The sequence below is a fragment of the Acinonyx jubatus genome, chromosome C2, assembly GCF_027475565.1.
Source record: "Acinonyx jubatus isolate Ajub_Pintada_27869175 chromosome C2, VMU_Ajub_asm_v1.0, whole genome shotgun sequence".
Taxonomy (NCBI): Eukaryota; Metazoa; Chordata; class Mammalia; order Carnivora; family Felidae; genus Acinonyx; species Acinonyx jubatus.
This window is the reverse complement of record NC_069384.1, coordinates 129,866,432-129,891,715: the sequence shown is the minus strand read 5'-3', so window position 1 is coordinate 129,891,715 and position 25,284 is coordinate 129,866,432. Positions and strand designations below refer to the sequence as shown.

The 25,284-nt window shown below is 37.1% G+C and overlaps 1 protein-coding gene across 1 annotated transcript in view; it reads right to left on the bottom strand.

The window, feature by feature from the left end:
* Nucleotides 1–25,284, bottom strand: part of PIK3R4 (phosphoinositide-3-kinase regulatory subunit 4) — a 73,045-nt gene that overhangs the window by 8,042 nt on the left and 39,719 nt on the right. Inside the window, exons 10-14 of the mRNA XM_015068474.3 lie at nt 24,888–25,089; nt 22,652–22,839; nt 21,448–21,658; nt 18,483–18,648; nt 2,901–3,065 (exon numbers count right to left, since the gene is read on the bottom strand). Of these exons, the coding sequence (XP_014923960.1) occupies nt 2,901–3,065; nt 18,483–18,648; nt 21,448–21,658; nt 22,652–22,839; nt 24,888–25,089 (932 nt within the window). The remainder of the gene's footprint in view (nt 1–2,900; nt 3,066–18,482; nt 18,649–21,447; nt 21,659–22,651; nt 22,840–24,887; nt 25,090–25,284) is intronic.

Sequence of the window (25,284 nt, the reverse complement as noted above, 5' to 3'; positions counted from 1 at the left end):
TATTTACTTATTTATTATCAGTATGGGCTCATACACATTTATTTTATCCTGTGAGCTGTAACCCAATATTATTGTTATCTGTTTTGTTGCTCAAGTTGTTCCAACTCTGGCCACGGGAAACTCTCTCAGGTTGGTCCCAATGCCCTTTCAATGTGCTTTTTTGAACCAATTCCTAACTTTCTGGCAGCACAAGATTCATCCTGCGTATTCACTGCCCCAGCCCTGGGCAACCAGTTCTGCAAGGAACCCTGGTTCCTTTTATGGAAAAATAGTATTTAAAAACCAAGGTCTTCGTGCTAAGTGCTCACTGCTATGGGGACGTGTCCCTGCTCCAGTCTCTTAATATGTATACTATACCTCATACCAACATGCATATGTGTACTTCTATATCTTTTTATGTGTATGTGTACATATGTATACAAACACACACACACACATGCATATACATATATCCTGAGTTCATACTCACACTGAATCCAGATTGATATCTATCCAGCACCAGAGTTCATTCTAGCCATCTCCCTTTTCTTATTTATAACCTTAGTATACAACTAAGTAGGTTTGGAATTGATAAAACACACTCCTGTGAAAGCCAACTAGAACACAGTGTCTGAGTTCAGTTCCTTCGATCATTAGCCTTGCAGTATCCAACTGAACCACTTTTTCCAAAGATAATAGGTTGGCTCCTTTATTGCCCACAGTCTTCACTATGACTATAGGATTCATCTGTATACAATGAGATTGATTTATCATAGACAGCATTCTACCTTTCCTCCTATATCGGGTTGATTTTTTTTTTTATAACTTACATACAATAAAATTCACTCTTTGTGATACAGAGTTCTGTGCATAATGACAAATGCATAGCCATGTACCTTCTACCACAGAACCACAGAGAACAAGTCCACAGGCCAAAAATTATCTTGTGCAGGCCCCTTTGTAGTCAGCTCCTACCCCATTTCCAACCTGTGACTACTACTAATCTCATTTCTTCCCTATAATTTTATGGTTTCCAGAATATCACAAAAAGTTGGAAACATACAAAAAATAGCCTTTTGGGTCTGACTTCTTTCATTAGCAAAAAGGATTTAGGATGCATTGGTTGTTGCATGATTCCATAATTTATTCCTTTCATTACTGATAATATCAAATTCCTTTTTATTTTTTTTTATGTACTGTTCCATTATATGGGTGTATCTATTTTTTCAAGCTGAGGCATTTTTAAGCTAAAAAGAATATAATAAACACACTGGCCAGCCTCCCTGATCGGTACATATCAGGCTTTTGCAGCATACACAATTTTAGTTTTATCTCTTGGATCGGGAGTCAGCAAACATTTTCTGGAATGAGCCAAATAGTAAATATTTTAGGCTTCGCAAGTCACATATCTCTACTGCATATTCATTTTTTTTTTTACACTCTTTTGAAAATGCAAAAAGTATTCTTAGCTATGGGCCATACTGCAGGCTACAGTTTGCTGACCTCTGTGTCTTAGATAAACAACTTAAACATTCTAATACTGACAATACTTCCCCTGGAGGGATGATGAAAAGTCCAAATGCCAAATAAAATGTGAAAAGGTGCTATAAATCCTAATTATTAAAAGCCATGACAACAGATCTGACTGAATGAAGCAAACCGAAGGGGGGAAAAAAAAAAGATTCATGGCTAGGTTTCTTTGGAGCAACTGCTGCCAGGCAGACTGAAATCTAAACATTCTGGCACAGTCTCCCAATCTGTGTCGGCCATGTTTGCTTAGGGTTAAGACAGTAACATTCACAGTGAAAAGTGCTGTGGGCTGAGTGGCACCTGTGGAAGGAGCGCGCATGTCTGTGTGTCCTGCCAGCACAGTCATCACACAACACAATCTGCCAACAGCTCTTTGTTAATTTACATGGATCTCAATAGGTACACTGCTGTACAGCCATCCTCTGCTGAAACAATTTTAAAGAAAACTGGCAGGTGGTTGTTTGTTAAAGACAATATATAATATGTCCTAGACGAAAGCTGCCCACATCTGTTCGGTGAATGTGTTAAAAATACACATTTTTAAGTGCAAAGGCAAAACAAAATTATAAGCAAACAATAAAACAATAAAGTCCTAGATGATCCAACGTACATCCTTTTCTTCTTCAGCTACCCAATGGCCATACCTTACAATCCACTTACCTGTAAGAACCCGCTCATTCTGCTTTCTTCCTGTGAGATCCACCTCCTCTGCCTGCCATGCCCTTCTCAACCACCCTGCTTTGGCTGGCTAACTCACATCTGGTCTCACCTCCTCCAGGCCTTGTTCCCTACCCCTGCAAGCTGGCTCCAGCTGTCCCTGCTGCTTTATCTTTAAAATCTCTTACCTTGTATGTGTTTAATCTGTGGGCAACTACAATTTGTAAGAAGTGAGGAAATTCTTAAGTAAAACCAGCCAGTATTTTGTTTTCAAATGATAAGCAAGTCATCTGACTAAAAGCAGCACTCCATTTCCCATCAACATCAGACAATTTAATGCCAAGTAAAGATGCTGACAACGTTTGCGTTTTCTTTGATGAAGAACATTCACATTCTAAAAATCAGCCAGCCAGACTTGTGCTTTTCATAGTTGAAACAGAAGATGTAGCCAATAATTAGGTTATTCAAACAGATTCCAGCCTGGGATGAGCCGCAAGTTCAAAGTTGCCTTCTGACCTTTTGACAGAAAGTAAAATATGCAGACACCGTTTTTCTGAAATTAACTACATGTGACAGATTTGGGCTGGAAACACAGTTTTATTTATTTCATGTGCTTAAAAAAAAAGGTAGTACTATCTAATAGGTCCTCAGTTGATCCAAACTACACTGGCAAGGTAGGGTTAAATTACCCTAGTGCACTAAATGCAGTTTAAAAAAACACAAAAGATCGATACCTGCTTTGCAGAGGTTGAATCTTAGGAGACTTTGGCAGCTTAGAAGCCTCAATTGCAAGAAGCTGGACGGCACCATTGTCAGACGCAATGGCTAAGTAGTGGGACCCCTGGCAGAATGTAAGTGTCTTGACACGGCCTCCAACTCGGCTATATGTAAGAATAGATCTGCACAAAAGAAAACAGATTACATTTCTGCAAGGGCCACAAGAGCATTTATTAATGCTGATATTAAATAAATATCCACATGGCTATCAGCCAACGAAAGTACTACTTTGAGGTCTGTTTCACCTCCTTGCTCTCATAACTGAAGAATCCCTCTCAAAAACACTGGCACAAAATCACCTTTTCTTCTCATATTTTTAAATGGCCATCCCCACACACTTCCCTCCTATCACATAAGGCCCGCCCCTCCTCCTCTCACTCTGGAGCTCCCATACTTGACTGTCCTCATCTAGTTCTCCTGCCACTCTTGCAATACCTTAAGCCCTATTATTGCACCCTTCAGTAATTCTGCAATTCCTAGGATGCAGCCTGACACAGCAGGAAATGGCTTTGGGATCAAAGACCTGAATTCCTCTATTTACTACCCATATGACTTGGTCACGCCACTTGCCTGCTCTGTGTCTCAGTTTACTCATCCACAAAACAGGACTGCCCTATCTTTTCTACTTGGAACACAGTGAAGCTCAAATAATATATAAATCATAAAACACTCATAAATGTAAAGTATTGTAATATTCAGTTTCTCCCACACACGTGCTGACCTCTCAAGCTGTCTACTCTCCTTTCTCAAATTCACTGCCAAACTTCTTGAATACATCATTTACACAGGGTGTTTCCCACTATCACCAATTCCTTCCTTCAGTACCTCAGTACCCGCTTCATAAGGCACATATACCTACCTCTAAGGGGCCATACTCCTAAAAGATCACAAGCCCCTAATTCATCAAATGTATTCATCTCTGTCTTTTCTGTTTATTTCATTTTATAATACAAGCTAATACATATTACAAAAAAATTATTAAAATACAGAAAAGAGGCACCTGGGTGGCTCCGTCAGTAAAGCGTCCAACTCTTGGTTTCGGTGCAGGTCATGATCTCACGATTCATGAGATCGAGCCCCGCATCAGGCTCTGCGCTGACAGTGCGGAGCCTGCTTAGGATTCTTTCTCCATTTCTCTGCCCCTTCCCCACACTTTTTTTTCTCTCTCTCAAATTTTTTTTTAAAATACAAAAAAGAATACAGAAAAGTAAAAACATTTGTAATTTTACCACTCAGAGAGAGGCACTACTAACCTTTTGTTATATATCCTTTTAAAGGGTTTTTTTCTATGCATACTACAATATATTCATATTTGCTTCTTAAATAAATATGGAATATGTTGTATTTTTTTATTAATCTCTAGTTCACTTATTCACAGCTTTGTTGTGAGAAAATACCATAAAGTATAATATTTGAAAGGAAATAATTCAGTGATTTTCAATATATTAACAGAATTCTGCAGATGATCAGTATCTAATTCTGCAACATTTTCATCATTCCTAAGGAAATCCACGTCACACCCATCAGCATTCACTCCTCATTTTCCTCTCCCACCAGCCCCTGGAAACAAATTTGCTTAAATTTGCTTAAATTTGCTATGGGTTTGCCTATTCTGGAGATTCCATATGAATGTAGTCCTATATTACATGGCCTTTCGTATCTGGCTTCTTTCACTTAACATAGTGTTTTCAAGGTTCACCCATTCCTTTTTACAGCCAACTATTATTCCGTTGTATGGAATACCACATTTTGTGTATCCATTATCTGCTGATGAACATTTGTGTTGTTTCTGCCTTTTACCTACTATGAATAATGCTGCTATAAACATTTCCACATAAATGTCTGGACATACTTCTCAAACATAGTGCCTACAGGACCCCAACTGGTATGGTAAATGAGTAAAGAGAGCCAAGGACTAGCTGGGAGAGAAAAAAATTCCAGCATTACTCAGTCTCTTGCATTTGCTTGCTTGCTTGCTCTCTCTCCCTCTTTTTTGATACTGAGATATAATTTACCTATCATAAAATTCACTCTTTTAAGACTGACAGTATAGTCACTAAGTTTTATAACTGTTACCATTATCTAATCCCCAAAAAACCCCATACGTATCAGCAGTCATTCCCCATCCTCTATACCCCAGCTCCTGGCAACTGTAAACCATCCGTGACTTACAATTTTTTTACTTTATGATGGTGTGAAATCAACAAGCATTCAGTTGAAACCATACTTCCAACTTTGAATTTGATCTTTTTCTTGCTAGTGACATGCAGTACGATTTTCTCATGATGCTGACCAGTGGCAGGAAAGCCACAACTCCCAGGCTGCCAGGTGACCATGAGGATAAAAAAACCAATATACTCGGGCACCTGGGTGGCTCAGTCAGTTGAGCATCTGACTCTTGATTTCAGCTCAGCTCATGGTCTCATGGTTCATGGGATCGAGCCCTGCATTGGGCTCTGCGATGATGACACTAATCCTGCTTGGGATTCTCTCTCTCCTCTCTCTCTGCCCCTCTCCACCTCAAAATAAACAAACATTAAAAAAGACCTGATACACTTACAACCATTATGAACCCCTACAACCGTTCTGTTGGTCTTTCAGTATTCAATAAATTACATGAGATTATTCAACACGGTATTATCAAATAGGCTTTATGTTAAAATGATTTTGCCATATGTAGGCTAATGTAAGTGTTCTAATTCTAAGCACATTTAAGGTATGCGAGGCTATGATGTTTGGCAGGTTAGGTATATTGAATGCATTTTTGACTTATGATATTTTCAAGTTATGATGGCTTTATCAGAACATGACCCCATCATAAACTGAGGAAGGTCTGTACTAATCTTTCTGTCTCTGTGGATTTGCCTAAATTTGCCAAAATTTCATTTAAGTCGAATCATACAATACACTCGCTGACCTGTGGATCAGGCTTCTTTCCCTTAGCATAATGTTTTTGCAAGGTTATCCATGTTGTGGCATGTGCCAGCATTTCATTCCTCTTTATGGCTAAATAACACTCCATTGTATGGATACGCCACATTTGTTTATCCATTCAACAGCTTATAGACATTGTGGCTTGCACTTTTTGGCCATTATGAATAATGCTGCTGCAAACATGTATGTTCAAATTTTCATGTGAACAAGTGTTTTCAACTGTCTTGGGTTTATGCCTACGAGTGGAATTGAGGGGTCATTAGGTAACTCTATGTTTAACATTTGAGGAACTGTCAAACTGATTTCCACAGTTACCTCACCATTTTACATTCCTACCAAAATGTATGAAGGTACCAATTTCTCCACATCCTCTCTAGCACTTGTTATTGTCTTTGATTATAGCCCTTCTAGAGGGTGTGAAGTGGCATCTCACTGTGGTTCTGCTTTGCATTTCCCTAGTGACTAATCATGTGGAGCAGCTTTCTGTATACATATGGGTCCTATTTGGAGAAACATCTATTTGAATCCTTTATTTTTTAATTGTCCTTTTATTGTTGAGTTAAAAGAGTTCTTTGTATATTCTCTGTATTTATATTTACAAGTATTTCTCTCATTCTGTGGTTTGTCTTTTACTTTCTTGACAGTGTCCTTTGAAGCACAAATGTTTGTAATTTTGATGAAGTCTCTTTTTTTTTATTTTGGTCACTTGTGCTTTTGAAGTCATTTTTTAGAAACTCCTGCCTAATCGAAGGTCATGAATAGTTACATGCATACATTTTACAGGTTAGCTCTTATATTTAGGTCTATGATCCCTTTTGAAAAATTCACGGAAATTCATCCTTTTGCATATGGATAACCAGAACCATCTGTTCATGCTATTCTTTCCTCCATAGAACTGTCCTGGCATCCTTGACAAAAAACAATGATCATAAATGTATTTTTGCAGGTCAGTTCTGTTCCACTGATTTTTATATTTACCTTTATGTAATACTATCCTGACTAATGTAGCTTTGTAGCAAATCTCCAAGTCTGAGTTTTCCAACTTGGTTCTTTCAAGAGTATTTTGGCTATTTAAATCATCTGCATTACTTTATGAATTTTAAAATCAGGGTGTCAATTTCTGCAAAAAGTAAAAAAAAAGACAACTGAAAATTTCACAGGGATTGCATTGAATCTGTAGATCAATTTGAGGAGGATTGCTAAATAATGTTAAGTATCCCATTATTCCATTAAATGAACATAGGCTGTCTTTCCATTTATTTAGATCTTCTATAATTTCTTTCAGTGATGTTTTATGGTCTTCAGTATACTATAGTTTTCAGTACTTTTTTGATAAATTTATTCCCATTCTTTTTGATGCTATTGTAAATGGAATTCTTTTCTTAATTTCACCTTTGGATCAATCATTGTTAGCACAAAGAAATGCAGTTGGTTTTTGCATATACAAATACAGCATCATCTTGTATTTTGCAACTTTGCTGAACTCATTTGTTCTATTAAGTTTTTCTTTTTATTGCTTAAGATGGTCTATAAACAAGATTATGCTGTCCGCAAATCCAGATAGTTTTACTTTTTCCTTTCCAATCTGTATGCCTTTCATTTCTTTTCCTTTTCGAATTGCTCTAAAAGCTCCAGTATGGTGCTGGATGGAAGTGGCAAGAACAGACATCCTTATTTGGTTCCTCATCTTAAGCAGAAAGCTTTCAGTCTTTCACCATTAAGTTTGATGTCAGCTGTGGTCATCTGTAAGTTTGTTGAATTGTTTTTAATCATAAAAGGGGGTTAGATTTTGTCAAATGCTTTCTGTTAAGATGATCGACATCTTCATCCTTTGTTCTATTAATAGGATATATTCCTAAATTGATTTTTGTAGGTTGCACAAGGCTTGCAGTCTTGGGATACGCTGAACTTAGTCATGTTATATAATCATTTTAATATGCTGGATTCAGTTTACTAGTATTTAGTTTAGCATTTTTATGCTTCTATTAACTATGGGTCTTGGTCTGTTGTTTTCTTGTGACGTAATTGTCTGGTTATGGCATGAGGATAGTACTGGCCTTATCGAATGAGTTAGCAAATGTTCCCTCATCTGTTTTTTGGAAGAGTTTTTGAAAGATGGGTGTTATTTCATTAAGTGTTTGGTAGAATTCACTATGAAACTGTATCCTCCTGGGCTTTTCTTTGTGGGAATTTTTTTTTAAATAACTAAATATTTTATTATAAGTCTATTCAGATTTTCTATTTCTTTTTTTTTAACTTGTTTTATTTATTTTTTAAATTTACATCCAAATTAGTTAGCATATAGTGCAACAATGATTTCAGGAGTAGATTCCTTAGTGCCCCTTACCCATTTAGTCCATCTCCCCTCCCACAGCCCCTCCAGTAACTCTCAATTTGTTCTCCATATTTATGAGTCTCTTCTGTTTTGTCTCCCTCCCTGTTTTATATTATTTGTGTTTCCTTTCCCTTATGTTCATCTGTTTTGTCTCTTAAAGTCCTCATATGAGTGAAGTCATATGATTTTTGTCTTTCTCTGACTCATTTCACTTAGCATAATACCCTCCAGTTCCACCCATGTTGTTGCAGATGGCAAGATTTCATTATTTTTGATTACTGAGTAATACTTCATTATATATATATATATATATATATATATATATATATATATATATACACATACATATATATATATATATACATACACACACACATACACACACACACACACACACACACACCACATCTTTATCCATTCATCGTTGATGGACACTTGGGCTCTTTCCATACTTTGGCTATTGTTGATAGTGCTGCTATATACATGGGGGTGCATATGTCCCTGTGAAACAGCACACCTGTATCCCGTGGATAAATGCCTAGTAGTGCAATTGCTGGGTCGTAGGGTAGTTCTATTTTAGTTTTTTGAGGAACTTCCATACTGTTTTCCAGAGTGGCTGCACCAGCTTGCATTCCCACAGATTTTCTATTTCTTATTTCTTAAGTCATTTTTGGCAGCTTGTGTCTCTCTAGGAATTTATCCATTTCATCTAGGTTATCAAATTTGTTGACATACAATTATTCACAGTATTCCATTCATAATTCCTTTTATTGTCACATCAGTAGTAATGTCTCCTCTTTCATTCCTAATTTTAGTAATTTGAGTCCTCTCTCTTTTTTATATTAGTTACTGTAGAAGTTAGTTTTCATCTTTCCAAAGAACCTTTGCTTTTGTTGATTTTTCTCCTTCATTCTTCTATTTTCTATTTATTTCCTCTTTAGTATTTCCTTCCTTCTACTTGTTTTGGGTTTCCTTTGCTCTTTTAACTAGTTTCCTAAGGTTAAGGCTAAGTTATTGATTTGAGATCTTTCTTCTTTTGTGGGTTCCTGGGTGGCTCAATCAGTTAAGCATCCAACTCTTGATTTTGGCTCATGTCATGATCTCATGGTTCATGGGATCAAGCCCCGTATGGTGCTCCACACTGACAGCATGGATACTGCTTGGGATTCTCTCTCTCTCTCTCTCTCTCTCTCTCTCTCTCTCTCTCTCTCTCTCTCTCCTTCTCCCCAAAGCTTGTGCACTCTTGCACTCTCTCAAAATAAACTATTAAAAAAAAATCTTTCTTTTTACATATAGATTTTACAGCTATAAATCTCTCTGAACACTCCTTTAGCTGCATTCCGTAAGTTTTGAATGTTGTATTTTCATCTTCATTCATTTAAAGTATTCTCTAACTTCCTTTTGAATCACTGGTTATTTAGCCATATGGTGTTTAATCTCCACATATTTGTCAATTTCTCAAATTCCTTTCTGTTACTGGTATCTAGTTTCATCCCTCTGTGGTTAAAGAACATATATGTTGGTATGTTTCTATCCTTTTAAATCACTGAGACTTGTTTTACGGCCTCATATATGGCATGATCTGGAAAGTGTTCCACATGGACTTGAAAAGAATTTGTATTCTGCTACTGCTGGGTAGAGTATTCTATTAAAATCTGTTAGATCCGATTAGTTTATGTTGTTGATCAAGTCTTCTATTTTCTTTGCTGATCTTATACCTACTTGTTCTATCTGTCTATATCTACCTATATTGAAAGCAAAGTACTAAAGTCTCAACTATTGTGGAATTATCTTACTTTTCCCTTCAATTCTGTCAGCTTTTGCTTCATTTGGGGGATCCATTATCAGGTGCATGTGTTTGCAATTGTTTTGTTTTCCTGATGCACTAACCCTTTTACCATAATAAAATGTCCTTGTTTATCTATAGTAGCAATTTTTGTCTAAGGTTTATTTTTTCCAATATTAATATTGCTGTTCCAGCCCTCTTTTAGGTACTGTTTGTATGGTACACCCTCTTTAGTCCTTTTAATTTCAACTAATTCGTGTCTTTGGATCTAAAGTATAGCTCTTGTACATGGGTCATAGCAACATTTTTCTAGATATGTCTCCTGAAGCAAGGGAAACAAAAGCAAAAATAAACTATGGGGACTACATTAAAAAGAAAAAAAAGAAAAAAAAAAAAAAAAAAGCACCTGCACAGCAAAAGAAACAATCAACAAAACTAAAAGGCAACCTCAGGAATGGGAAAAGATATTTTAAAATGACATATCCAATAAAGGGTTAGTATCCAAAATATATAAAGAACTTACACAACTCAACATACAAAAAAAAACAAATAATGGGCAGAAGACATGAATAGACATTTTACCAAAGAAGATATACAGATGGCCAACAGACACATGAAAAGATGCTCAACATCACTCATCACCAGGGAAATACAGATCAAAACCACTAAGAGATACCACCTCACACCAGTCAGAATGCCTAAAATCAAAAACAAAAGAAACATCAAGTGTTGGTGAAGATGTGGAAAAAAAGGAACCCACATACACTGTTGGTGAGAATACAAACTGGTGCAGCCACTGTGGAAAACAGTATGGAGGTCCCTCAAAAAATTAAAAATAGAACTACCCCTATGGCCCAGGATTTGCGCTACTGGGTATTTATCCAAAGAATATGAAAATACTAATACAAAAAGATATATGCAGCCCCATTTTTACGGTAGCATTATTTATAATAGCCAAAATATAGAAGTAGCCCAAGTGTCCATTGATAGATGAATGGATAAAGATGTGGTAAATACACACAGTGGAAATACTACTCAATTCAAAGAATAAACTCTTCCAGAGAAAGACAATTACCGTACAATTTCATTCATATCTGCAACTTAAGAAACAAAATAAAAAAAGGAGACAAACCAAAAACAGATTCTTAACTATAGAGAACTGATGGTTACAAGAGGGGAGGTGGGTAGAGAGATGGGTGGAATATGCTGAAGGGGATTAAAGTACACTTAGAATGAGCACTAAAATAATGTATAAAACTGCTGAATCACTGTAGTGTGCACCTAAAACTGATATAACACTGTATGTTAACCGTACTGGAATTAAAATGCTTTAAAATGAAAAAATAAATAAAAATAAAGTGTGTCTCTTGTAGACAGCACATAGTCATTTCAGGTTTTTTTCATACTTTCTGCCAAATCTGCCTTTTGATTACATTTATATGATTGTGAATAAGGCAGGATTTATGTCTGACATTTTGCTATTTGTTTTCTGTCTTACAGGTTTTGTTGTTATTCTTGTTGTATTCCTCCATTACTGCTATCTTGTGTGTTAAAAATATATTTTCTTTTTTTTTTTTTTTTCAACGTTTATTTATTTTGGGGACAGAGAGAGACAGAGCATGAACGGGGGAGGGGCAGAGAGAGAGGGAGACACAGAATCGGAAACAGGCTCCAGGCTCTGAGCCATCAGCCCAGAGCCTGACGCGGGGCTCGAACTCACGGACCGCGAGATTGTGACCTGGCTGAAGTTGGACGCTTAACTGGCTGCGCCACCCAGGAGCCCCTAAAAATATATTTTCTAGTATACCGTTTTAATTCCCTTGTTTCTTATATAACATGTTTTTGACAAGTTTTTTTCCCAGTGGTTTCCCTGGGAAATACATGTGACATCTAAAGATGATCAGATTAATACTAATTTCATTAATACATAATAACTTTGCTCTAATATCTCTCTGTTCCCCCCTCCCTCTTCTGTACTATTATTGTCACACAAACTCTGTATATACCACAAGCCCATAAACACAGTTTTATTATTATTTATGTGGTCATCTTTTAAATGAGACAGCAGGTTAAAAAAGAGTTACAAAAATAATTTGTACTTGTATATTTATTTATAAATAGTATTTACCGTTATCAATGTTCTTTATTTCTTCATGTGGATTCAACTTACTGTCTTATGCCCTTTTCTTTCAGCACAAACAACACCTTTTAGTATTTCATTTAGGGAATAGCTCCTAGCAGTAAGTTCCCTATTTTTATTTACCTTGGAATGTCTTAATTTGTCCTTTGTTTTTGAAGGGCAATTTTGCTGGATATAGAATTATCAGCTGACAGTCTTCTTCTTTCAACACTTTCAATATGTCATCCCACTGACTTCCAGTCTCCATCATTTCTGATGAAATGTCAGCTGTTAATCTTATTGAGGGTCCCTCATATGTGATAAGTCAGTTTTCTCTCACTGCTTTCAAGATGCTGTCTTTCAATAGTATACTTATCATGTGTCTAATATGGCTCTCTTTCATTTTCATCACACTTGGAGTTCACTGACCTTCTTAACTATGTAGATTAATGTTTTCCACCAAATCTGGGGAATGCTTAGCCATGTGTCTTCAAATATTCTTTCTGCTCCTTTTTCTCTCTCCTTGCCTTCTAGGACCCCTCCTATGTCTATGTTGGCATTCTGCAGGCCTCTGGGGCTCTGTTCATTTTTCCTTATTCTTTTTTAGATCCTCTGATTGGATCATGTCAACTGATCTATCCTCAAGTCCCTGATTTTTTCTCCTGCCAGCTGAAATCTGTTCATCCTCTCATATGACTTGCACTTCATTTATTTCCTTATTTTAGTTATACTTTTCAACTCCAGAATTTCTATTGATCACTTCTATCTTCCCATTGATATGTATATTTGGTGAGATATTTGTCTTACTTTGAATTCTTTAGACACGGTTTAATTCTTTGAACATATTTTTAATAGCTAATTTAAAATCTTTGTCTAACAAGTCTGATATCTAAGATTACTGAGAAATAGTTTCCACTGACTGTGTTTTCCTGTGTATAGACCATACTTTCCTGCTTCTTTTCCTGACTTGCAATTTTTTGTTCAAAACTAGATATTCGGGGTGCCTAGGTGGCTCAGTCGGTGAAGTCGGACTCGTGATTTCTGCTCAGGTCATGATCTCACGGTTCCTGGGTTTGAGCCCCACGCTGGGTTCTGGGCTGACAGTGCAGAGTCTGCTTGGATTCTCTCTCTCTCCTTCTCTCTCTGCCTTTCCCCTGCTTGTGAAGGTGTGCACTCTCTCTCTCTCAAAATAAATAAACATTGAAAAAAAAAAAAACTAGATAATCTAATTGACATGTAAACTTTGGAAATAATATTCCAAAGTTATTTATTTAGTGACTTTCCTGGACTAATTCTATAAAGTCTGTATCTTTTTCAAGTGTAGCCACTAAAGTCTTTGTTGGGTTAACTTAGTGGTCAGCTAATGACTGGATAGACATTTCCCTTCATGCCTTAAAACAGTAAGTGTTCTAGGCCTTTGCTGAGGCTCTCTGTGTTTGTGCACACCTTCCACAAAGAGGGTTACAACTCTGCCTTATCCTTCGTTTCCTGCTTGTACAGTCTCAAGGTCAGCTAGAGGCGAGAACTCAGGGGCTTCTCAGTTCTTTCTTGGGCATGTGGACAACCCTACACATGCATGTGGGTATGAACTTTTCAAAGGCCCCTACAGACATCTCATTCCCTAATTCTTCCTTTTAAGTTTTTTGTTGGCCCCTTACAACTGGTAATGCCACCTCGGGCCACTGCAGTGTTAAACAAATAGCATTGATAATTTCAACAAATGTGCTGTGGGCATAGTTTTTCTCAAAGAACAAGATGAGCCCAGTGAAATAAAGACAGACCCTAAGAATGGAGCTTCCAACAAGCTGGCAGAAAGGTCAAAGAGTGACAATTCCTTAGAGATGGGGCTTTTAGCCATTATGACCCCTCCAAGCACAATGAAACTTCTGGTTTTCATGGCTACCATAGCTGTTGAACTGTGAACTTCAAAATTACTGCAAAGCTTGATAAAGGGTTGGGCGGCTATTAGTTTTCAAAGCTACTGCACTGCTTGGTAAAAGGGGATAAAATTAGGGAACACATGGCTCAGTGTTCTGAGAATCAGCTGATTTTCATGAATAACACTCTTCAGACTATTGCAGGACCTTTAATTTCTAGAGCTCTGGAAATGTTGATTTTGACAGTATCTACCAGTGTTCTATTTTTATGAAGGAACAGATTTTTAGAAATCCTTACTTTGTCATTCCAAAAACAGAAACCCTACATGGGTTCTTAAACCTACTTCTTAAACATATTTTCTCACACGATATATCAATATATTTCATCAAAAAATTCATTTCCACATCAGTTTTGTTTTTGCACCATCACTTATTTAACCAATTTAACCCCTACTGCTGAACCTCTAGTTTGTTTCTAATTTTTTTTTTTTTTACTGTTATAAAGAAAGCCACTCTGAACAGCCTTAAAACTAAATCTCTGAATTCATTCTTAGTTATTTTCTTAGGATATGGACATCATAAAGCCTTGAAATATATATATTGTCAAAAGCCCTCCATGGATGATGGATATATCAACTGCATTCCACCAAAGGGCACTCACTATATGAGAATGCCCAATCGTGCCAGTTGGTTTTATTACATTTCAGAGTCGCCTCTAAGTTCCTTTCTTAAAACTTTCTTCTAGGGGTGCCTGGGTGGCTCAGTCAGTTGAGCGTTCCACTTTGGCTCAGGTCACGATCTCAAGGTCTGTGAGCTCGAGCCCTGTTGTCGGGCTCTGTGCTGACAGCTCAGAGCCTGGAGCCTGCTTCGGATTCTGTGTCTCCCTCTCTCTCTGCCCCTCCCCCACTCATGCTCTCTCTCTCAGAAATAAACATTAAAAAAACAAACAAACAAACAACTTTCTTCTATTGCAGTCTGATGTAACTTGATTGGCTTCTTTTCTCTCCTTTTCTGACCATTCTCTTCCTGTCTCTGAAATTCGACTGGCAAAGACTAAGGCCTCTGGCATCCTCAGGGCTTTTATAGGCCTTTATGCTCCCTTTTCTTCAGAGTAGCCATACCACTCAAACACTTCAACCTCCAAACACTATCAGTGACTCTATATGTTACCCTAACACTGATAACTTCCTTGCACACCTCTCATATTGTATCAACTTTTCATTAAGACAGAACTCCACTGAGATGTTTTATCATCACATTCAACAAGTACCAAATTCTTCAACCTCCCCCAAAATTGAGAAGTTAAATGAGCCAAAAATAGGGTAGTACAAGAAGGATATGGAAAATAATTTCAAATACTATAAAGGATTAAGTTTTTTAAAAATCTATGTGAAAGGTTAAAAACAACAAATTTCACAAACAAGTCCCCAAGGGACACACCAAAAGAGCCTAGATCCAGGTGACCTAAATCACCATTCATAATTCAGTGAGAAAGTCAGGACTGGGAAGTGGGTGGTCAGCCAACATAATGCATAGGGGAAAAATCTCAGTAGTCAGAATGTACTAGTAACATTTCCTAAAAAAAAAAAAAAAACTTTTCCTAAGAAAAAAGAGGTTTGTTTCTCTTTCCCAGCCACCAGCTGTTCCCCACTTGGATCTGACAATAATAATGGCCTGCCTCTTCCCTAATCCAGTTCATGAAGGCATGTGATGAGGGCAACACATTCTGTTCCCTTCCCTTCCTCCCCACCCTGGAATGAGGCACCCCCAAGCCAAGGCCTACTACACTCCACAAATAAGACAGCAGGTGTTACAGCAAAGCAAGAGAGCAGCTGCATTCAGAGGAAATCCAATCTCTAATTATCATACTTCCCAAAGACTATACAGTCAGCTAAACTGCCACATTTTCGGGGGTACCACTTTCTGAAATGTGACACTTGGATACTACTCCCTAAAATATGACACTGGAATACAGAAGGCATGGCTCAGTAATAAAAATCATTTGGGAATTAACAAATGAGACTTTTGCAAAGTTAACCAATGATTCCAATTTCTTACTTGAGAGGTTTACACATGTCAAATGAACTTCCCCTCCTCATAAAATGGGCAATGAGGGACACTTGGATGGCTCAGTTGGTTGGGCGTCCGACTTCAGCTCAGGTCATGACCTCACGGTCCGTGAGTTTGAGCCCCACATCAGGCTTTGTGCTGACAGCTCAGAACCTGGAGCCTGTTTCAGATTCTGTGTCTCCCTCTCTCTCTCTGCCCCTCCCCGGCTCATGCTCTGTCTCTCTCAAAAATAAATAAACATTAAAAAAAAATATTTTTTAAAGGGGGGCAATGAATTCAACTGATGATGATATAACAAAGATCATTTGAAAAATAATTATCAGAAGAGATATTTAACATACTAACAAAAATGCTAATAATGGTGGAAAAAAAATTTTTTAAATGATTGTAGGCAGGGGGAAGGCAGGGGTTTTCCACAAAGGACATTCTGGTATGATGGCTACATGCCATGAGACTGGTTTAAGTTGCAGAGTGTATGTTTTTATTGGAACTCATGAAATGGTTCACTTGAGATCTGTGTATTTCATAGCATATGAATTTATGGCAAACAAAAAAAAGAACTATAAACACAGACTGAACTCTAGCTAACGATATATAAATTGAAGTGTTTAGAGGAAGTGTACCGATATCTGCAAATTATTTTGAAATACATTTTAAAAAGATGAATTGAGAGAAGGATGGATAATTACATGACAACAAATATAGTAAAATTACAGAATCTGTGAGGCAAGAATATGAATGTTCTCTGTGAAACTTTTTAACTTTTCTTACAGGTTTGAAATTTCATAATAAAATGTTGACAAAAAATTGCTAAATGGAACCTGGGTTCTGGGATTCTGTTATTGGTTTTTGATTTATGTTCCGACCAATGCAATGCCAAGAAAGAATGAACATGAAAAACAATTAAGCATAGAGTAAAAATGCAGAGCTCTTTTAAAAAAATAAACACCACAAAACTGTATCACATTGTTCATTAAAGAGACAACTTTTGGGGTGTCTGGGTGGCTCAGCTGGTTGAGTGTCGACTCTGGATTTTGGCTCAGGTCATGATCTCATGGTTCCTGAGACAGAGCCCCCTGTGCTGACAGCGCAGAGCCTGCTTGGTATTCTCTCTCACCCTCTCTGTCCCTCCCCCAGTCACGCGCATGCTCGCTCACTCGCTCGCTCTCTCTCTCTCTCTCTCTCAAAATGAATAAACTTTAAAAAAAAAGGTCAACTTTTGACTTATTTTAGTTATCAAAGATACTCTGATGATTTTGTGGTTAACTGCGGTTGCCGAACTGATAACATGAAAAGCACCAGAGATCTCTTTTTTCCACATGAAATTCAATTTTGACATCTAGTAGCTTTCTTTTCAGACCTAGACCAAACTAGGAACAGAACAAATATGAGTATGGTAAGAGTGACGGGGATGGGGAAATGGAGGGCTGGCAGACAGACTGCATAGCAAGTAGGGACACAACTACAAAAATGTACGAATCTAAATCACACTTATCAAAATCACATCAGCACAAACAGTTTTAGGGATTTCAAAGTCATACCTAAACTCCATCTTGACCATAACAGCAGGGCAATGGTACAGTGAGTGTTTTCCTTCCATGGCTAGCCATTCCATCATCTTTCACTTTTCTCTTCCTCATATTCCATCTAACCCATTTAGCAAAATTTGGGCTCTACCATCAAAATCTATCCCAAATCCGATCATTTCCCACTACCTCCACCTCTTCTTGAATTACTATCATAGCCTCTAACTGCTTCAGTATTCTCAATACAAGAGCCACAGCAGTTCTGTTGAAATTTAACTCAGACCACGTTTCTCCTCTGCCTGGAACCCTCCAAAGGCTCCCATCTCATTCAGAGTAAAAGTCAAGAGTCCTTTACAATAGCCTACGAGGCCCTATGTGATCTGGCCCCTCTCCTTCCTCTCTCTTGGCTCACTCTGCACCAGCCACACAGACCTTTCTGCTGTTCCTCAAAACGTGCCAAACCATCTTTCTACCTCAGGGCCTTTGAAATCTCTCTTTCCTCTGCCTGGAATGCTCTTCCCGGAGAGATCCACACAACTCTTTCCTCCACCTGTTTCAGGTCTTTCCTCAAACGACATCATCTCTGGGAGGCAGTCTCCAATCAATTTATTTAAAATTCTACTCTACCCCACCCCCTACTCATTCCCTATCTGTCTTCCCTCCTATATTTTTCTCTAATAACATTTTTTACCATGTAACATACTATATGTTCTGCTTTTTTATACTATTTATTGTTTGTCACCTCTCACGAGAAGGAAAGCCCCATAGAGCAGGTATTTGTGTCCCTTTATCACTGCTATATATCCCTGGTTCCTAAAGCACCTGTCAGAGTGAGCACTCAATAAATATTTGTTGATTAAATAAATGGATTCTCCTCCCAAGCACGTATTACCTGGTAGTGGTGGTCTTCCCCTCCATCTTTTGACTATTCCAAATTTTCACTGTGCCATCATTTGAACACGTTGCAAAAAGGGAATGTTCATCAGAGACTCTAATTCGATTTACAGCAGATTTGTGTTCATGAAGATGTGCAACTAGCAGCCCTTTAGGACGCCACCCTAAGGAAAAGCAAAGGAGTATGTCTTGAACTATAGTTTACAAATACTATACTTCTCTCACCTCCCAGCTACAGTCACCGACAACCAGCATGAAACCAATCATAAGAACTAAACAAAGGGTTCCAAGAGCTAGCCAATACAGAGTGGCCTACTGGGCCACGACAGATACTTTTATCTACTGAGTAAGACATCCAAGATAGCAATGAAGTGTTGCTCAAAGAGCCTGAGAGTGACTGTACCTGGGGCCCTTCTCTAGTATCTGAAAAGGAACAATAGTCACTCACTACCTGGGAAAACCCTGACTACTTGCTCAACAGGCAGAGATAATGGCTACCCTAATTTACAGAAATTGGGTGCTAGGGAGGCAACCTGGTTCTTATAGTCTCAAAGACCCAGACCCATCATAATATAACGTGTGGCCTTGAGGTACTTATTTAAACTATCTGAGCTTCAATTTCCTCAAATGTAAAATGAGGGAATTATTACTGAACCCAAAGGATGGATATGGACAAACGAGATGTATAAAGTATCTAATATTGTGTCCTACATCCACAGTAAACACCCAAATGTTGATGTCTTCTCTACTTGCAATCACTTATTGTATGATATCAACATGTTAGTATAAATAGTATTATTAATTATAGCCCATGGACTTTCCAGTACTTTATGACACCTATGCACATGTTTTATTATGTATATTTTTGTGTATGATTTGTTTCTTCTAATAAATTATAGATTTGTTGAGGCCAGAGACCATGTCATATCCATTCTGAATCATTCACTGTATCTAGCATAGGTTCTTGCATATAAACAAATGTCTTCAATGTTTGAAGAGTAAACTTTTATATTTAGTTTAACATTTAATATTTAATATTAATCAATTTTAAAATAAAACAGAAAGCTATATTAAAGATCATCCTGTATTGGGGGGTGCCTGGGTGGCTCAGGTGGTTGAGCTTCCAACTCTTGATTTTGGCTCAGGTCATGATCCTAAAGTTGTGGGATTGAGCCCCATGTCGGGGTCTGTGCTGAGCATGGAGTCTGCTTAAGATTCTCTCTCTCTCTCTCTCTCTCTCTCTCGCTCTCGCTCTCGCTCTCTCATTGTCTCCCTCTCTCTGCCCCTGCCCCTCTCCCCCGCTTGCACTCGCTCTCTCTCTAAAAAGAAAATAATAATAATAAAAGTAAATAAATAAAAGATCATCCTGTTTTGGTATTCAGCACAGTGCCTAATTAAGTAATACCAGTATCATTTTAGGATAAAATTATTTCTTTTTTACAAGAAAACAAAAATGAAAGCAAGACTCCTGCCAAACCTGGCTAATTCTAAGATAAAAAAAGTATGTTTACCCTTGGACCTCTAGCTCACATGTGTGGGAAGAACAACTGAATGTGATTTTTAAGGAGGATATGCTAGATTTGAAAGTGATCGAAAACGCTTTGCCGTGAAGTCTAGATAATCTACCAGGCTAGACTGAACATTTCCCTCTAGAGAAAATCAATTTCACACAACCACTCAAGTGTGGAAAGAAAAAAATCAAAAGTCCAACAGTCATTCCACATTTTTTGAACCTCAAAACTTGATACCTTTTCTGTGATTTTCTGAAGAAAAGGTATAGTTCCACATAAGTATAAAATGCTACTTATAAAGACATTCTGTTGTCAAATAAGTAGACAGTTTGTGGTTAAGTTTTTTGTTTTTAAAGCAGAGCTGGTATGTAACACTGAACTATATTACAGAAACAACTGAAACACTCCAGCACATTTTGCTAAAATTCATGTGACCTGAGAGGCCACTTAACCACTTAATATTTCAATCTTTAAGTCATTTATGTCTAAGGGCGCCTGTTGGCTCATTTGGCTGAGCATCCCACTCTTGAATTCACCTCAGGTCAAGATCTCACAGTTCGTGGGATCAACCCCTGTGCAGGACTCCGCACTGACAGCACGTGGGGCTCTGTGCCACGTCTGGGATTCTCTCTCCTCTCTCTCTCTTCCCCTCCCCACCCTCTCAAAATAAATAAACATTAAAAAAATCATTTGTCTCTACCAGCATTCTCCCCAGAGTTCACAATGGGAAGCACATGGGAATTCACATGATTTTTAAATCTCTAAGCATAAACACACTATGCATTTCTTCTCAGAGTTTTCAAGTTAAATTTTTATTATTAAAATCTGTATACAGAAACTCACTAAAAATGTTTTTAAAATCTACAAATCTAGTATCAAAAACTAGCTCTAGCTCTACATTTATACTGGGAAAGTCTGTTAACATAGCTGAGCCACATTTTCATCTGAAGTATCTCTTAAATCTTCTCAAAATATAGTAGCGTTTCCCTCAAATCTTAATGTTGATAATCACTTAGTGCTGGAGTTGTAACTGATTTTGTCTGCTTTTTAGAAGTACCCATTACTTTCCAAATGTTTTACTTTTCTAAAAGAAAATAGATGTCAGACCCTTCAGAAATAAAAACTGGAGCTTACCCCAGGAAGCCTGACATCCTATGAAAAAGTGGCATGACACTAAGTAGGCAGGTAAAACCTAGCACTATAAATGGGGAAAATGGATCACAGGCTGGAAACACTACATGGCCTAAATAAGACACTGCGAGTTGCCCTGACAGCTAAGAAGATCCAAACTCCACAAATGACTTAAAATTTCTCATTTAATGCTTCTTCCTCTAGGCTTTCAAGTGACAGTTTTGTTCTTACTTCCTGGTAATTAATTATCAGCACCCTGCATTAGACTCTAGGCTCCGGCACCCGGGCTAGAATACAACTACCCAGCAGCGGCACTCTTACCAGGTGGTGGTGGTTTGCTCTCCCATTCAGCATTTTCCATCATCTGCTTAGCTATCCTCTCGGCGTTACACTGCTCCCGCTTTTGCTGTATGAGCTGCTGAAGTTCCGTTTTACACGTTGTGATCCGAATCTGGTAGGTAGACGGTAAAATTGTACTACTTAAAACCTGTATTGTTGGTTTTCTATTTTGGACATTTGTCACTTCTGGAAGCTGCAAAACAGAATTATAAGTATGTATGTTATAAAGCAAGGTATACTCGATGATAAAAATGTACTGATGTTCTCTTTTCATTATATCAGCTTTTTTCCTTATTAACGTGCCAATTTTTAAATCCATTTAAATATAATGACATTTGTTCAGTGAAAATCTCATTAAAATAAAGTTTAACCACAAAGTATTACACTTCCAAACTTCTACATTATTAAAAAAACTATCAGTATAGCAATAACATTAAACAAAAATCCACAGAATTTAAGTGAATAGAAATAGAATTTATCAGTTGGTTCAGTTAGTATTTTTCACTTAAAACATATTGGCTTAAGGAAGAGTTACCTTAAATTACAAATATACTTAAAATACATAAAAATTGTAACATTTCTCACAGATGGCAAACTAGGGACTTTTCTTCCAGAGATGTTTTTGCTATTTTACAGATATGTTATAGTAGAGAAAGAATAAAAGATTTAAAAGGTTCACTGCAACCTAATTATAATTACAGTCCATAATGATGTCTTCAACCCACAATTTCAGATCGCTTTATTGGGGAGCACTCTAAAGCAAGGCCCTTTTTGATGCTTTCAATTACTAGACTTCCCCTTGGCTATAAAATTAAAGATAAACCTGTCTTAGAAAGAAACATATCCTTAACTAGAGAGAACAAACTGAGGGTTGATGGAGGGAGATGGGTGGGAAATGGGCTAGATGGGTGATGGGCATTAAGGAGGGCACGTGTGATGAGCACTGGTGTTGTATGTAAGTGATGAATCACTAAATTCAACTCCTGAAACCAATATTATACTATATGTTAACTAAGTTAAATTTAAATAAAATTTGAAGAAAAAAAAAGGAAGAAAGAAGAAACACGTCCTCCCTTAAAGGACAACTCACTATATTGATTTTCCCAGTATAGTACACAGCCTTTAAACAACCAAAGCAGTAGAAAGGGATTGAAAAACACAAGGATTACTGCCTAGATGATAGTACCTGTGGAGAAGTAGACAAAGGGACACAAATGCCAGCAGAGGACTCAGAACGAGGAGGCTTCCCAGTCTGAATCACTTCCTGGTCACTCCCTTTAGGTAGGGCCTGTGGCATGTTCGGTGGTTCCAGTGACCCAAACATACTTTTCCATTCTTCATTTACATTTGAGTCTTGTTTTACATGTTTTCTAGCTACAAAAACAGGTTCAGAATAGTCAGTCTAAAGGAAACCTCTAAAACCAATATGCACTTTTATTTATTTTTTTGGTTAGGGAGGGATAGCAATGGACTTCACATCCTATTTGTTCTTTATGATCTCCAATCTATTTATATTTATATATCAATTCCTTAACCCTCACTTTATCTCTAGGGCAGATGGAACAGATGCACTTTCAGTGGCATTAATAATTAGACCTAATTGTTTCCTAGTTTCCTAAGGTGGGCTCAATTTCAAATAACCACTTTATCTCGAGAACCAACAAGAAAAACAACTTTCTCAAATGTCACCAACCACACTGATATGACCTATTTCCAGTATCCGTTACTTGGGAAACAAACAAACAAAATGTAAAAGTCAATTGCTATATAGTTACCTCCAGACTAAAGAGATGAGAAAATCTTTTTAAAACATCTTTCTCCAATTACAAAAAGTACATTCAGTAACACAAAATTCTAGTATTAATTACAAAATATAGAATGAGTTGCCCCTATAACTTTGTAAATCTCATACACTATATCATTTATGATATACTACCATATCATTTTGCAAAAATAAAGTAGTACAGGGCCGCCTGGGTGGCTCAGTCAGTTAAGCGTCCAACTTCAGCTCAGGTCATGATCTCACCATCCGTGAGTTCAAACCCCACATTAGGCTCTGTGCTGACAGCTCAGAGCCTGGAGTCTGCCTCGGATTCTGTGTCTCCCTCTCTCTCTGACCCTCCCCTGTTCATGCTCTGTCTCGGTCTCAAAAATAAATAAACATTAAAAAAAACTTTTTTTTTTAATAAAAAAAATTTAAAAAATAAAGTAGTACAAAGTAATATAAAGTATTTTACAATCTGCTTTTTCCTCTCAACCGAATACACTGAATGTTTATTTAACCATTCCCCTATTAATGGTCACTTCAATTATTTCCTTTTTTTAAACTGAGAACATTCTTCTACATATTTCTTCACATGCCTGTCAGTTTTCTTGGGAGAAATTTTCAGAATTGACTATAGTGACTCAAAGAGTAAGAACGTTGCTTTCTAAAAAGAACATGTTCAATTTATAATCTCATCAACAGTGGATGAAAATGCCTATTTCCCTACAACCTTGCTAACAACAGGTATCATCAGTGTTTTGCTAATCACATAGGCAGAAAATGGCATCTCATTGTTTTGCATTTATCTACCTTTTCAAACATGCATTTCTATTCTTCTATCAGTTGTAAGTTCAAATCCTTCAATATTTTTCTTTTGGGATGCTTGTGTTTTTCTTATAATCTGTATGAGTGCTTTACTTATGGAAGTTCCAAATACTTTACCCCAAGTTTGACAATTAGAGGTTTATTTTTAAATACAATTCAGCTGCCTTTAAAATCTGATACTGGAAAAGAGTGGTTTTTAAATGCATGTACTTGGAAATAAGTACATCTCCAAAAAGGATTAAAGGAAGAATACACAAGATCTTAAAAACCTCGTACAATCAATGTCAACATCCTTGTCACAGAGCTGACAGTTCTAAATCTAGAGACTTGAAACGATTAAGTCTTCTCTGGTCTCTACTCTTTTGTTATTTCATTGTTAATAACAACACTGTTCTTTTCAATTCACTGGGCATTACCTACTAACACTAGATAATTATCTCGTTTTAACATTGATTATTGGCTTGGGTTGGTATTTAAAGGATTAAAAAATCAGGATTCCATCTTCAATCATGTAAATCCACAAAGGCAACATTATTCTATTATTATTAAGAATAGGGCTTTGGAGTCCAGCGTTGGTTTGAATCTTGATTCTGACACAGAAAGCCATAATTGTGACAGGTTACATAAGCTCTTAACTGTTAATTCAATTCTCCACTTTTCCTCCCCTAAATATGCGTGTTACGTAATGGAGTCACATACAGTACTTGAAAGTTCTATATCTGGAAAATGTGACTTATTTTACTACTAATTAGCTACAACTAATATGCCTTATGAAATAAGTCTTATGAAGTAATAACACACTAAACACATACACATATATAAATGTACCAACCTCGCTTGTCATCAGGTTCCTGTTTGGTTTTAACAAGATCAACTTGTCTCCCAGTTATGCCTAATGCCCCTAGGTCAATTACACCTTTCTGACTACTATCATGAAGATGGCTCTGGTCTACTATATTGGCCTTTGCTTTGTTAGATTTCATCATGAAGTCTTTCAGTGCCAAGAGTTTGTCTTCCTCTTCCTCTGTCATTCCCTAAAACCAAATAAAACATATGTTATAGAGATTATTTCCAAAAGTAATAACAGGCCTTGGAATGACTGAAGGGTCAAACCACTAATTTAAAATTTTAAGAGTCAAAATGGTAAAATGAAGCAAACAAAGACAAGAGAAAAAGAAAGTATCAATATAGAAAAACATCTCTACTCTGATCATCCAGAACACTCTCTA